The 15,020-nt window shown below is 45.3% G+C and overlaps 1 protein-coding gene across 1 annotated transcript in view; it reads left to right on the top strand.

Annotated features, from left to right (window-relative positions):
* The window catches only part of LOC141055866 (uncharacterized), a 363,279-nt gene extending 355,388 nt beyond the window's left edge, over positions 1 to 7,891 (top strand). Inside the window, 2 exon segments of the mRNA XM_073552584.1 lie at positions 5,171 to 5,877; positions 5,879 to 7,891. Coding sequence (XP_073408685.1) covers positions 5,171 to 5,877; positions 5,879 to 5,971 — 800 coding nt within the window. The 3' untranslated portion in view covers positions 5,972 to 7,891.
* The last annotated feature ends 7,129 nt before the right edge of the window (positions 7,892 to 15,020 follow it).

Here is a 15,020-nt window from a genome sequence, read left to right as displayed (position 1 = left end):
GGTTTTGCTCCAAAAATTGACGAGCGTACAAATTAGTTTGCTCCATCATGAGGTTAACAAAATCCTCAGAGAAAAAGACTTTGAAAAAGTCCATTTCTGTGAGGCCGGTGGTGTCAAACTTGATTCCTGATTCTGCCACAAAATCAGGAATCAGTGGCTCGTAATTTTCGGGGGGCGAGGTCCATACGGGGAGCACTGGGTCAGCTGCGGGCATGGTGGGCGCTGCCTCATCTTCTGTCCTGGAGCGTCTGCGTGGCGGTTCCGCAGGACCCGAGGAGGAAGATGAGGAGGGGGAAGAGGAAGAAGAGGATGAAGAATCCGAAAAATAAAGAAAAGTCGGATCGCCATCCAAATCGCTATCAGTGTCGGAGGCAAGTAAAGCATATGCCTCCTCCACTGAATAGCGCTGTTGGGATGAATTTGATGACATTTTTGTGTAAATATGGTGCTTGGGTGTACACTTTATTGAAAACTGTATGTGTACGTGAGGGGGGGAGTGATTGCTGTAAACTTTCTGTAAAGAAAAAGCTGTGGAAAAAAGTCTAAAACAGCAGGCCCTAGCTGATAAGTGTCACTTATCAAAACTAGGCTGCTGGATGTGCGCACGGGGTGGCGCAAGGGGGGGGTGGAAAAAAAAAAAAAAGGAAAATGGCAGGCACAAACTCTGATAAGTGAACTGTGTCACTTATCCAAGTTTCGCAGCTGCGGGATGTGTGTACGGAGGGGCTAAGGAAAAAAAGCGAGCTTGAGTGTTGATCGGTGAACTGCGTCACCAATCAACGCTCGGCGGCTGCGCACGGAGGTGGCGCAAAAGTGGGGTGGAGGGGGGTAAAAATAGGGGGATGGGGGGATTGGGGTGGATGAAGAGAGATTGGGCAGGGATCAACAGTTAGGGATGTAGTTAGGTGGCACAAAGGGGGGTGAAAAAAATGAAAAACGGCAGGCACAAGCTTGGATAAGTGACGTGTGTCACTTATCCAACTTTTGCGGCTGCGGGATGGGTGTACGGAAGTGGCGCAAAGGGGGCTAAGGAAAAAAAAGCGAGCTCGAGTGTTGATCAGTGAACTGCGTCACCAATCAACGCTCGGCGGCTGCGCACGGAGGTGGCGCAAAAGTGGGGTGGAGGGGGGTAAAAATAGGGGGAAGGGGGATGGGGGGATTGGGGTGGATGAAGAGAGATTGGGCAGGGATCAACAGTTAGGGTTGTAGTTAGGTGGCACAAAGGGGGTGAAAAAAATGAAAAACGGCAGGCACAAGCTTGGATAAGTGACGTGTGTCACTTATCCAACTTTTGCGGCTGCGGGATGGGTGTACGGAAGTGGCGCAAAGGGGGCTAAGGAAAAAAAGGCGAGCTCGAGTGTTGATCGGTGAACTGCGTCACCGATCAACGCTCGCCGGCTGCGCACGGAGGTGGCGCAAAAGTGGGGTGGAGGGGGGTAAAAGGGGGGTGAAGGGGGGTAAGAGGGGGGGTGGAGGGGGGGATGGGGGGTGAAGATAGATTGGGGGGGTGAAGATAGATTGGGGGGTGAAGATAGATTGGGGGGGTGAAGATAGATTGGGCAGGGGATCAGGGATCAATTAGCACTTATAGTTGTAGTTTTCTTTCATCTTTCTTCTGCAGGGATTGTGATGCTACAAGCTGTGGCACCACAATACCCAGCACAGAAGCTCTTGCTGCGTCCGACCTCTCTGCAGGAAACCTCAGCTAGAGTGAGGACCCCTGCAGACAGGTCAGAGGCAGGTCAGGGGGCAGGTCACAGAGCGGTCACATCGCTGCTGTGACCTGTCATTGGTGGGATCGAATGATTACATCGATCCCACCAATCCCTGATCTGCCTGGTGACCATGGCAACTGCCTAGAATCGGAGCTCACAGCTCCGATTACTAGGCAGGTCATGCCCAGGTCACTAGCAGTGCACAGCTGCGGTCACATGGTGACCACAGCTGTGCCCTGTGGTTGACGCGATCGCCGATCTAATCGATCGCGCCAGCCCACTCCTGCAGGCCCTGCTGGGCCTGCATCAGGCTCCAGCCTAGGATCGGTGCTAATATAGCACCGGTCCGGCCGGTACTGGCAGGGCGCAGCGGCGATATAGCGCCGCTGTGCACTGCGATTGGCGCGATCGATCAGATCGGCGATCGCACCAATCCGGGTGCTTTTTGCCGGTGCCTGGCGTTGCCAGGCACCGGCTCTAGGATCGAGTACATCAGTACTCGATCCCAGCCTAGGACATCATTGTTTCAGCCAAGCTGATTGGCTGAAACAATGAGAAACGCTGCGATTGGCTGTTCAGAATTGAACAGCCAATCACAGCGCTCTGGATGCCTGGGGGGCGGGATCGCAGCCCGGGATGCCGACGCCATCTTTTGTAAGGTGAGATGGCGTCGGAATTTTAATGCGATCACCGCGACTTTAGTCGTGGTATCGCATTAAAGGGCCCGACGTACTATCCCGTCCACGGTCATACGGGCCCGGGTACCGTGGACGGGATAGTACGTCGGATGTCAGGAAGGGGTTAACAAAAAAAGTCTGTATTGCCTCTTCCAAATGCCTGAGATCTAAATTTCAGACACCTCAGTTCTGTAGTATTTTTTAAAAAGTTCTCTTTGAATATCTAAAATATTTCTTCTTGAAACTCATCTGACGGAAAATATTGGCCCTTACGATAGTTTAGATTGCAAAGAACCACTGAGCCCATTACCCTAATTACTCTTGAGAGGTGTCACTACTAGTTATTTTTTTTTTTTCCTAATGAAAACTGTTGAGTTTGGTCATTTCAGTAAATATGTTATTGTCTATACTAAGTTTTTGACTACAGTAGTTAGTTGCCAAATTACTCTGATTTAACCTCTTTTCGCAGCCAGTTTTGTGTTGCTAATCAGGCCCCATAATTCAAATCTGACATGTGTCACTTTACGTGTGATAACTGTGGAATTCTTCACAAAGTATAATATGAAACAAATGAACCTTAAAAATTATTTTCCGACTTCTTTTGAATCCGACGATACTCTATATACGGTTATACACTACTGTCTGGGCACACGGCAGGGTTTAGACGGGAAGGAGCGACATTTAGATATTTGATTGCAGATCTTGCTAGAATAGTTTAAATACACAATTTATTGCTGGAACTGTTCATGGTCATCTGGCATCTCAAAAGATGGTCATCATGAACAGGCTTAGCACTATACTCAGTTTTGCATATGCCAGGGATTGCCTTGCTTATCACCATTTAAACCCTCAATGAGGGTCTAGACTTACACAGGGACCCTTAGACTTGGGCCATAGTATTACCTGCTCTTTGGTGTGAGATTGCAAGGAGAATATTCAGGTAGTTGGGTCAAACCCAGGAGGGCAGAAAAAATACAAGATCAGAAGACACAATAGTAGTCCATAAACGGGCCTGGTTCATAACAGGAAACAAATACACAAACCAGGAGCTGAGTACAGAGGACTGAACCAGAGGAGAACAAGGCTGTGTCTGGCAGCTTCCGGCACTATGCTTTGAGCTTTAGTAGGGTGTGGTGCTCTTCAATTGGCTGCAGCAGGGAGCAAATTACTTCAGCGGGACAGCACACACCCCCATACTGCCAGACTGGATAGTACTACAGGTCCCAGGAACCCTAATTTTAATGGCTGCACAGAGCCTGTACCGCCCAGAACTTCTGGTGCTGACGTCTCCTCCATTACCAGCTCTGCCTGGTGACAGAAACAGACGTCGCAGGAGCAGATCCCAGAGAGATTATTATTATTTATTATTATAGCGCCATTTATTCCATGGCGCTTTACATGTAAGGAGGGGTATACATAATAAAAACAAATACAATAATGTTAAACAATACAAGTCATAACTGGTACAGGAGGAGAGAGGACCCTGCCCGCGAAGGCTCACAATCTACAAGGGATGGGTGAGAATACAGTAGGCGAGAGTAGAGCTGATCATGCAGCGGTTTGGTCGATCGGTGGTTACTGCAGGTACTGCAGAGATGGGACACACCACATGCAGAAGGTCTAACTTAATAAAATGGCTGAAAACCAGAGCAGTAGAAATCTTCATAAAGTGACTAAATTTTGGAAATTATAACCCTCAGTGAATTAATCTATAGGAGTAGTGACGATTTTGACTTCACAGGCAGTTTCTGGAAATTCGCATGCAGTGGGTGTTGGAGAGTGAAAATTCCAAATATACCATATTGTTACCCACCATATAGTGCCCAGATTGTGCTTCAGGAGACACACACATGCCGTAAATTAAGTGGGTTCTTCTCATTACAGCAATGCCAACTACATGGATGCCAAATGAGATTTGGGCACACTGCAAGGCTCAGAAGCAAGGAGGGGATTTTACTTTGAGAGGGCAGATATTTCTGGATTGGTTTATGGAAGCCATGTTGCTTTTCAAGAGCCTTTCAGCCACTAATATTTTGGAATTGTCTGTGTTTCCACTAACAGATGATGGACCTGAGTGGGGCCTGGTTTTATGTTTGATGAGTAAAAATGAGTAAAAATTTTATTGGTATTATTTTCACCTACATAACATGGTTTGGTGACTTTTTATTCCATATTTGGGAGGCAGAATGAACAAACAGTTAAACAGCACACTCCACTGGTTCATGATATGAGGTGTTCTATTAAACTGAACTGTCATAGTCCTGGCAAATAATTCAATATTTTGATATTAACTGTCCGTAAAAATGGCAATTTAAGTAGAAATTTAAAAAAAATTTAAATTTCAAGGATATTTTATTCAAAAATAATAATTGGTTTTATTCTTGGCAGATGACTATACCAGGAGATCAGGGGGTCAGCTGGCATCTTCAATTTTCAAATCAAATGATCTTGAGATTCCACAGGATACAATTGAAGTGAATGCCATTACTCCAGATATACCATCATCCCTTCAAAGCAAATATCTATCATCTGATATTTTGAAAAAGGTCCTGTCTTCTGATTCATTACCGACTACGAAGGAAAATCAAAGTCTCAAAATAGGCATTAAAAAGCAAATTGTACCTAAAGTAAAGAAGTCATTTTCAAGTTCAGAATCTGGAAATGGTTTTACAGTTGAAAAGTCTTTTCTTAAACAACAAAAAAATCATACAGTGGAGAATAGATTTTCTTGTTCCAAGTGTGGGAAATTTTTTAACCAGAAATCAGAGCTTGTTAGACACCAGAGAGTTCACACAGAGGAGAAGCCATTTTCATGTTCAGAATGTGGGAAATGTTTTGCAAAGAAATCAAGTCTTATCAAACATCAGAGAACTCACACAGGGGAGAAGCCGTTTTCATGTTCAGAATGTGGAAAATGTTTTACAGAGAAATCAAATCTTGTTAATCATCAGAGAACTCACACTGGGGAGAAGCCTTTTTCATGTTCAGAATGTGGGAAATGTTTTACACAGAAATCAAATTTTGTTAGTCATCAGAGAATTCACACAGGGGAGAAGCCTTTTTCATGTTCAGAATGTGGGAAATGTTTTAACCGGAAATCAGATGTTGTTAAGCACCGGAGAAATCACACAGGGGAGAAGCCATTTTCATGTTCAGAATGTGGAAAATGGTTTAACCAGAAATCAGATTTTGTTAGTCACCAGAGAATTCACACAGGAGAGAAGCCATTTTCATGTTCAGAATGTGGGAGAAGTTTTGCACAGAAATCAAATTTTGTTAGTCACCAGAGAACTCACACAGGGGAGAAACCTTTTTCATGTTCAGAATGTGGGAAATGTTTTAACTGGAAATCAGATGTTGTTATACACCAGAGAATCCACACAGGGGAGAAGCCTTTTTCATGTTCAGAATGTGGAAAATGTTTTACACAAAAATCAAATTTTGTTAATCACCAGAGAACTCACACAGGGGAGAAGCCATTTTCATGTTCAGAATGTGGAAAATGTTTTCTGTATAAATCATCTCTTCTTTGTCACCAGAGCAGTCACACAGGGGAGAAGCCTTAAATTCTTAATGTGAGAAATGTTTTGCTTGGAAAGACACACTTTTAGCAATAAAAATCTTGTTAATAAGCGAGTGTGTCTTATAGACTTGAGGCAGCTTCCTGTGACAGAGGAGAATGCTGAGTCAGTGTCCTTCCTGATCACTGAGAGAAGTGCTCTCTCCTTCTTTCCCACACTTATCTAACAATTGGTGCAGAGCAGGAGAGGAAGATACCCAGACTTGCACAGAGGCTGCACCTCCTGAATGAGTAGCTGAAGAACCTTCCACCCGACTAGATCAAGGACATTTCAGATCATGTAACACTGCGTTACATATTTTCAAAAATTGTCCGGTTCAGTTATGAAATGATCGATTTATTAATGATTTTGTCCACCTGAATTCAAATCTGAAAAAGGTAATTTTTTGTTCTCGTGTTTCTATGATATGAAACTGCTACACATAATTGATGTATAAAAGTTCAGTACTTTGAAACATTATTACTTTTGCAAATATGAAAATGCAGAATAGTTTGTTATGCAAATCTTCTGATATTTATTTACAGGAAACTCAGCAACAATTGAAATAACTTAAACCTGTCTAGACACTATTGCGAATTATAAACCGTTACAGAAATTGCACTAAAAAATTTGCTCTTCATTCAGCGACAACTCTTTTTTGCTTGTCTCTTGTACTCTTGTCTCTTGTACTCTTGCATCAGATCATCTATTAGAATTGTCCATCAGTAATCTGCAAGCATGGATGGATTCCATTTTCCTTGATATCTTTTCTCCATAGCCACAATATTTTGGTGGAAAAAAGTCTAGATGTGAATGTAAGAAATGAAAAGGAACCTGTTAGCAGGATTTTGCTGAGTAACCTACAGGCACTGTCAGGTCGGTGCCGTTATACTGATTAAAATGACAACTTGGTTGATGAAATTCCTATTGTAGTTGTTGTTTAATCTTTATTTTCAGTTTTGAGTTAATGGTATGCTCGTGCTCCAGGGTGGGCCTGTGGGGAGGTCTTCATGTGGTGCTCTGATTAGGTATTCATCTGTATGGCTTCTGACAGGTCACTGATCCCTCATTGACTTGCCCCCTATTTTACATAATGAAACATATACTGGGGGGAAAAATCACCTGCAGCAGGCAGGCACCTGCGGTGTCACCGGCGTTGCTGCATGATCGCATCTATAATGTGTATGTAATTCTTTTCTTTGATGTTATCCATAAATTCTTCAACAAAAAAAATTAGTTTGAAAATTGTACCGGCCACGCCTGCGTAGTTGCGCCATCTCGGAGGAAACAATTTTTTTTCTCTAGCCGGCGCCTGTGCATTAATATCTGTCAGATCGCCGATAGCTGCTACTGTGTAGGCGCTGTCAGCGCCATCTTGGTGAAGACAATTTTTTTTTCTCCAGCAAGATGGCGGCACCTGCGCAGTAGCAGCTATCAGATTGCAGGTGGCGCCGACCTGTCTGTAAATTAGTGTGCACAATCCTGCTGACAGGTTCCCTTTAAGGGCATGTTACAGATAAGAGACTTAGATATTTTGAGATTTCCACCAACTCTTCATAGTTATCTTCTTTTGAATTACGAATCTGAGGTCCAATAAAGACTCTTTCCTTTAGCTTTGCTTCACTCAACCTTGGAAATTTATCTCAATGAGATACTTTTGAATGCTTTTACATTTTTATCCATGCTCATATTATTGCCGGCTTCTCGCAAATCCCCTATAATATAATAGGGGACTGTAATAATATATTGGACTATCACTGGGATAGAGGGAGGCATGAGGCCAAGAGGGTAGAAGGCAATTGTACCCCTTTTGGTCGCTTACTTATAGGGGTTGTGCCATGACACACACTTTGTTGCTAAAAGTTTCTGAACAGGTATAAATGCTCATTAAAAATGTTTATTGTGAATAACTTGAATAATAAACACTTTTTTATATGTTCTCTGGTTCGCTTGTGTCTCCTTCTTGTTATAGTGAATAGGAGCGATTGTGGGAGGGATCACAAGAAGACCCATGTGACAGCAGCTGCCTATAGTCACCATCCCCACTGTAGTGGTCAGATAGCCCCTACTCCATTCTTAGTCATTCTCAGTATTCCACTTCCTCATTAAATCACCTCTGAACAACTCTCTGCTCTATAACTCTGTCATCATATGCTTGGATATGAGATGTATATAATGCACACATGCTCCTTTCCCATGTCACAGTCCGAACACGGAGTCATGTCTCTGACCCCAGGTGGACACATTGCAGATCTTTATACCACTTGGTTTACCAAGTGGTGCAGCATGTCGGTTGTGTTAGAGAACTCTTTTTAGGCATGCACACAATGGTGTAGGATGGGATGCAAGCACTTGGGGCATGACAAGTGGTTTGTGCCCTCTAAGAGACATTTACACAAGCTCCAACAAACATTCCTAGGAACACTTGTTTCCCAATTATCAACTTTTTTTAAATAGGCCACCGAACACCCAACTATCAATTAAATGCTATCATCAGGTGAAATAATTTTTAAAGTGACTGAAAAATCATCATTCTCAGGCACCATACACATTAGGTCCCTGCACAGGTCAGTGTTTCCAGGACATGTGGTGACAGTTTTCACAGGTACTGGATACACCTACGCTCATTAAATTTTATGGGGCTGTGCACATGTGCGTGTGTTCACACGAAGTGCGTGTCCTTGTGACCCACATGTAGATATGTCCATTTTTTACTGTAACACAGATGTCAATACGTCACATACATGTGCACATGCAGATGACAAAGTGTGACATCTGTATGCCGTCCATGTGACACGTACTGGAATTGAATTCAGAATAGAAATGACATGTGTAGGTGTTAGGCTACATTCACATTAGCGTTCGGGCGCTCTGCGGAGGGCTGCATACCTCCTCCGTTAAGCCCCGCATTCTTCTGCATGAGTCCTGCATACCTATCTTTAACATTGGGAACGCAGGACATGCGGATGTATGCGGATGCATCGTTTTGACATGCCCGCCGTCCGCACAAAACGCAACTTGTTGCGTTCCCATACGGTCGGCAGGCACATCAAAACCACGCATCCGCATACATCCTCATGTTCTGCGTACCCAATGTTAAAGATAGGTATGCAGGAAGTATGCGGAAGTAGGCGGGGCTTAGCAGAGGAAGTACGTAACCCTCCACAGAGCCCCCGAGCGCTAATGTGAACGTAGCCTTAGATGTGCAAAGATAGAGATAGATGGCTAGATAGATATACTGTATATGAGATATCTGATTAGTGATTGGCGTATGTAGTTTACTGCATTTGTTAATAAATAAGTGAAAAAAATTACTCGGGGTTACTCCCACTTTTGATAACCAGCAAATGTAAAGCAGATAATATCAACTGTTGTCTGATACTGTCAGGCTGGGACAGTCCATGGTTATTGGGCCCTGCCCAGCCTAAAAATACCAGCCTGCAGCCTCCCCAGAATTGGTGCTTTGCCCGGCTCTTTCCGAGGCCCTGGTGTGGTGGCAATTGGGGTAATGGTAGATGGGTTTGATGACAGCTGTGATTTGTCAAAAATCACATCTGCCATGAAGCCCTGGGGTTAGTAATGGAGAGTTGTCTATCAGACACCCCATTACAAACCCAGTAATAAAATTACCACACACACAGATAAAAAACACTTTATTTGAATAAAGACTCCTCCACATTATACTTTGTTTACTAATTTATTGAAAAGAAAAATGCAGTAATCCAACAAATGCAAAGTAGTCGAGAAAAGGAACCGAAAAGACAAATAAAAACAATACACAGTCCCTCTTGCACCAATTTAATACTCAAAATGCTGCCACGCTGGTCCGATGTAGTCCACATTCCTCGAATCAGTCTCCGCCGACTGTGAATAGCAGTGTGATGGGCTATGTGGATATCATTTTGTGTATATTTCTATTTCACTGATTTTCATAATGTTTTCTTCTTGCCTTGTATCATTTTGTGTATTCCTCATATTGTCTGGAGTCTTAATTACCTTCCAAAAGGCTGATAATTGAATTAGCTCACTTACTGTCTGCAGCCTGACTATACATAGTGTGTGCTTATCTTTGTCTATTGATGTGTACTGATATGCTAATTGTGCATTGTATTATGAAACTAGTTTGTTGACTTCTAAAGAGGGAACAGAATGTGAGGGTGTACTGAAGGACACTGGGTAATTCTAAAAATAGCTTACCTTTCTGGGGTATAAAAGACCCTGAGACGGAGAGACCACATCTCATGTCATCTCATCACACAGTACATCAGAGAGAAAGGGAAGCGTATGGACCCATTTTATCCTCTGGCTACTGGTTATTGGACTCTCATCTCCCTGGACATTTTATCCTGTTACTGAACTTCATTCATGTTCTGGACTATTGCATCCTCAGTGTGGTGGATTGTTATGGACCTTCTAATTTTGCCTATAATAAAGGTCTTTGGATTGTTCACACTTCCCTCGCTCTGTTGATCTGTTGATTGTGTGATACCGGAGAAGGACCCCATGACAACTGGTGGCAGCAGTGGGATCAACAGAGTGGTATCCCAATGGAGAACCACCCACAGAGTGAGTACAGAAATTGGACTGTATCCAGTTTACAGAAGAGAGCCAGAGACCTGGGCCTGAACTACCAGGGACTGACTAAAGAACCCTTAATTTACCTACTGGTGGGCACTAGCCCAGCCACCTCCTCTCAGATGTCTGAAGGATGAGCACTGGAGACAGGGATCCCCATGCAAAAAAGCCAGTGGTTGGTGTGGTACGAAGAGATGGCGGTTCTGGGCCCAGGCATCTCTCAGGAGTATAAGGAGTAGGCTGCCCGCTGGGCACTGCGGAGACAAGAAGCAGTGGAGCTTGAAAGAGGGGGTAACGCAATGTGGAGTGTAACCCCAACGATCCGAGAACCTGTACGTATCACCCGGACAGAGTGTAAGCCATTTGATGAGGCTTCCAGAGATGTGGAGGGGTTCTTCAAGGACTTTGAGCAGCAGTGTACTGTGATGGAGGAGCCCCACTCTAGCTGGATGCGTTTGTTAGTCTGACTCCTGAACGGTAGCATGGCGGAGGCTTACTCAACCATTGACGCACAGCGGAATCGGGATTATAACATTGTAAAGCGGACTATCCTGGATTACCATGCTATCACCCCAGACTCGTATAGGGCCAAGTTCCGAGACCTCCCATGCACCACAGGGGGATCGTTTAGGATGTATGCACATAAGATCTCCCAGGTGTCATGATCCAGGACGGGATTTCGCTTTGACCCGTCCTGGTTAGACTATGGGTTAATTGTGCTGCCTCTCTCTGGCAGCAGGAGGCTATTTAGTGCTCACTGGACCTGGGTCCGGTGTCAGTTATACTCCTGCCCTCGGCTGAGTTAAGTGACCTCTTGTATACGTGTGCCTTGTGCCTGATAACTTGCTTGCTTGTTCGGTTGTGATCTGGTTCTGTCCCTGTTACGAGTTCTGCCTGACCCTCTTGTACTGCGCTACCTCTCGTGTATGACTCTCTGCTTGTGACCCGACTTCTCTCTGCTTGTCCCCTTGGTACCACGTCGTCCTCTTGTGTATGACCTTTGGCTTTGTCTGACTACCCGTCTGTTTGTCCCTCCTGTACCTCGTTTGCCCGTACTGCTGTGACCTCTGTTTTGCCTGACTGAGTTGTTGTATGTGTCCTGTCCTATCTGAATACAGGACGCTAAGCCTCGCCCCCTTGCAGTCACATGACCATAGGTCCCGTGCAGATTATTCAGTTTCAGTGTCCGCAGGTCCTATGCCTCTTTACTTTCCAGCGCTGACTGGACCCTGACACTATTAGCCTGAAGCACGCATTGTCACCTCTGCTGCCCTGCTCCACAGGTATCTTTTAGCACTGCTTCTGTACTCAAGACACGCGCACTGGCTTTATGAGCAAGTGCAGTGCGGTGTCTCTGACATTATAACTGACCCATACCATTTTTTTTTTCTCTGCTCCCATTCACCTGTGTGTGTGATGGATCCTATGCATGTTCTTTCTGAGCAGGTTAAGCATCTGACGCAGATGTCTCAGAAACTCTTTGGAGAACAAAGAGTCCTGGCTCAGTCTCAGCAGCTGATCGCCGACACTGTGCAGGGGGTTCTTTCATGGGGGGCTCGGGATGTTACATTAATTTCCCCTGAGTCTCCAGTGAAGTTACCAGATACCTTTTCTGGAGATAAAAATGACTTCAGAGTTTTCAAGGAAGGCTGTAAGCTTTTTTTTTCCTTAAGACCACACTCTTCTGGGGATGAAAGTCAGAGAGTGGGGGTCATTATGTCTCTGTTAAGGGGAGCCCCCCAAGCTTGGGCTTTCTCCCTTCCTACCACGGCCCCTGAGCGTATGACTGTGGATGCATTTTTGAGGCCCTGGGGCATATTTATGATGAGCCTGATCGGGTGCGTATGGCTGAGGACAGGCTGATGAATGTTTGCCAGGGGAAACACTCAGCCGAGTGGTTTTGCTCAGAGTTCAGACGCTGGGCTGCTGAGGTCTGCTGGAACGACGACGCTCTCCGGGGGTTGTTCCGTAGAGGCCTGTCTGAGCATCTGAAAGACGCCTTGGCTCTCCACCCCCCACCTGATGCCCTGGAGGAAGCTATGACACAGGCCGTCCGAATGGATCGCAGGTTACGGGCAAGGGGAGTGATACAAACCGAGACATCATTATTCTCCCAAGGAAGGGGAGCCAGTTCTTCATTGAAAATCACGGAGATGGGAACCATCAACCTTAAGGAGGAAGAAAGGAGACAACGGCACGTGAGAAAATGCTGTGTTCACAGTGGCGAGTCTGGACATTGGAAAAAGGATTGCCCCTCCCGGCCACTAACCAACAAGCGACTGAGCCCGGGTGATTATCGTGGAGGTCACCCAGGCTCTCAGGTACCCTTTTCTGCATTTTCTAAAATGTCATTTCAAGTGGAACTTTGTTGTGGGGGTGTCTCCACATCCACTTCTGCCTTCGTGGATTGCGGTTCATCATTGAACTTTATTGACTCTGACTTGGTGACCAGGTGTAAGTTAGGGACAGTTAGGTTGGAAACTCCGATTCACCTTGTTGCTATTGACAAAACACCACTGGTTAAGAATGACATTGTGTTTTGTACTGAAGAGTTTCTCCTTAAAGTGAGTTCCTTACACCAGGAACGTATTTCATGTTTTGTAATGAACAACCTGCCTGCGGGACTGGTGTTGGGGTTCCCCTGGTTACAGCTGCATAATCCTGTGATTAATTGGGAATCTCGGGATATTGTTAAATGGGGTCCCTATTGCTCTGAGAAATGTCTTGTTTCTGTGTCTGTGTCATCCGTGGGTCTAGAAGGCATTCCGGAGTGCCTGATAGATTATACTGACGTTTTCTCCGAAAAAGAGGCTGAGGTTTTACCACCACACCGCCCATTTGATTGTGCCATTGACCTGGTTCCAGGTGCTAAATTGCCCAAAGCCCACCTGTATAACCTCTCGGGTCCGGAACGGGCTGCGATGAAGGAATATATTTCCGAGAGCCTCTGTAAGGGACATATTCGTCCTTCTGTTTCTCCTGTGGCGGCAGGGTTCTTTTTTGTAAAAAAAAAAGACGGTGGTTTGCGCCCATGCCTCGATTTTCGTGAGTTAAATAAAATAACTGAGGAATACTTATCCCCTTCCACTTATTCCTGATTTATACAATCAGTTGTCCGGAGCTAAGAGGTTTTCGAAATTAGATCTACGGGGAGTGTATAACCTTATCCGAGTCCGGGACGGAGATGAATGGAAGACCGCTTTTCTCACTACTGAAGGGTTGTTTGAAAATTTGGTCATGCCCTTCGGCCTGACCAACGCTCCAGCGGTCTTCCAAAATTTCATAAATCATGTGTTCTCCGATTTGATTGGACATTTTATGGTGGTGTATTTGGATGACATTTTAATCTACTCGCCTGATAAACAGACTCACATTGGTCATGTTCGGGCAGTTCTCCAAAGGCTCAGGGAGAACGGTCTGTTTGCTAAACTTGAAAAATGTTTGTTTTTTGTTCAGGAACTGTCCTTTCTGGGGTTCATCGTGTCTGCTGAAGGGTATCGCATGGATCCTAATAAGGTGCAGGCCACTCTCGAGTGGGTTCAACCGTGTGATTTGAAGGGTCTGCAACGTTTCCTAGGGTTCGCTAATTATTATCGGAAATTTATAAGTGGGTTCTCACAGGTGGTTAAACCCCTCACAGACATGACTCAAAAGGGGGCCGATATCAAGAATTGGTCAACCGCAGCGGTAGCGGCATTTCAGTTTTTGAAAAAAATGTTTCATGTCGGCCCCAGTTCTTATCCAACCGGACCCCTCTGAACCATTTATTGTTGAGGTAGACGCCTCAGAGGTGGGGGTGGGGGCGGTATTGTCCCAGGGACCCGCCACTTTGACCAATTTAAGACCTTGCGCCTTTTTCTCAAAGAAGTTCTCCCCTGCGGAGAGAAACTATGATGTGGGCAATCGGGAACATCTGGCCGTAAAATTGGCTTTTGCAGAATGGAGGCATTTTTTGGAGGGGGCTCTTCATCCTATAACGGTAATCACGGACCACAAAAACCTAGCTTACATTGAGTCAGCTAAAAGGTTGACTCCCAGACAGGCTAGATGGTCACTTTTTTTTCCCGATTCAACTTCTCGATAACTTTTCGACCAGGATCCAAGAATATCAGAGCGGATGCATTGTCACGCAGTCTTGATCCGGTGTCCCCCCCGGAACCTCCATCCTCCATTCTTCAGCCTGGGGTGGTGGTGGCAGAGGTTTCTAATGTGTTGGAACGGGAGATTCGAGAAGCCCAGGCTCTTGCACCTCCAGCTAAGCCGTTGGATAAACTTTTTGTGCCAGCTCAGTTTCGTCTCAAGGTCCTCCAGGAGTTCCATGACTCAGTTCTGGGTGGACATCCAGGGATCTCAGCGACCCGGAAGGCCATTGCTAGAATATTCTGGTGGTCTTCTTTAGCCTCTGATGTTGGGGAGTATGTGTCTGTGTGTGAGGTTTGTGCCCGTGCGAAAACTCCCCATAACCAGCCGGCCGGGGAATTGGTACCACTGCC

The sequence above is a fragment of the Dendrobates tinctorius genome, unplaced genomic scaffold (genome assembly GCF_039654945.1).
Source record: "Dendrobates tinctorius isolate UK_male_01 unplaced genomic scaffold, ASM3965494v1 ptg000192l, whole genome shotgun sequence".
NCBI classification, from domain to species: domain Eukaryota; kingdom Metazoa; phylum Chordata; class Amphibia; order Anura; family Dendrobatidae; genus Dendrobates; species Dendrobates tinctorius.
The sequence above is the reverse complement of the archived record's forward strand: the minus strand, read 5'-3'. Positions and strand labels throughout refer to the sequence as shown.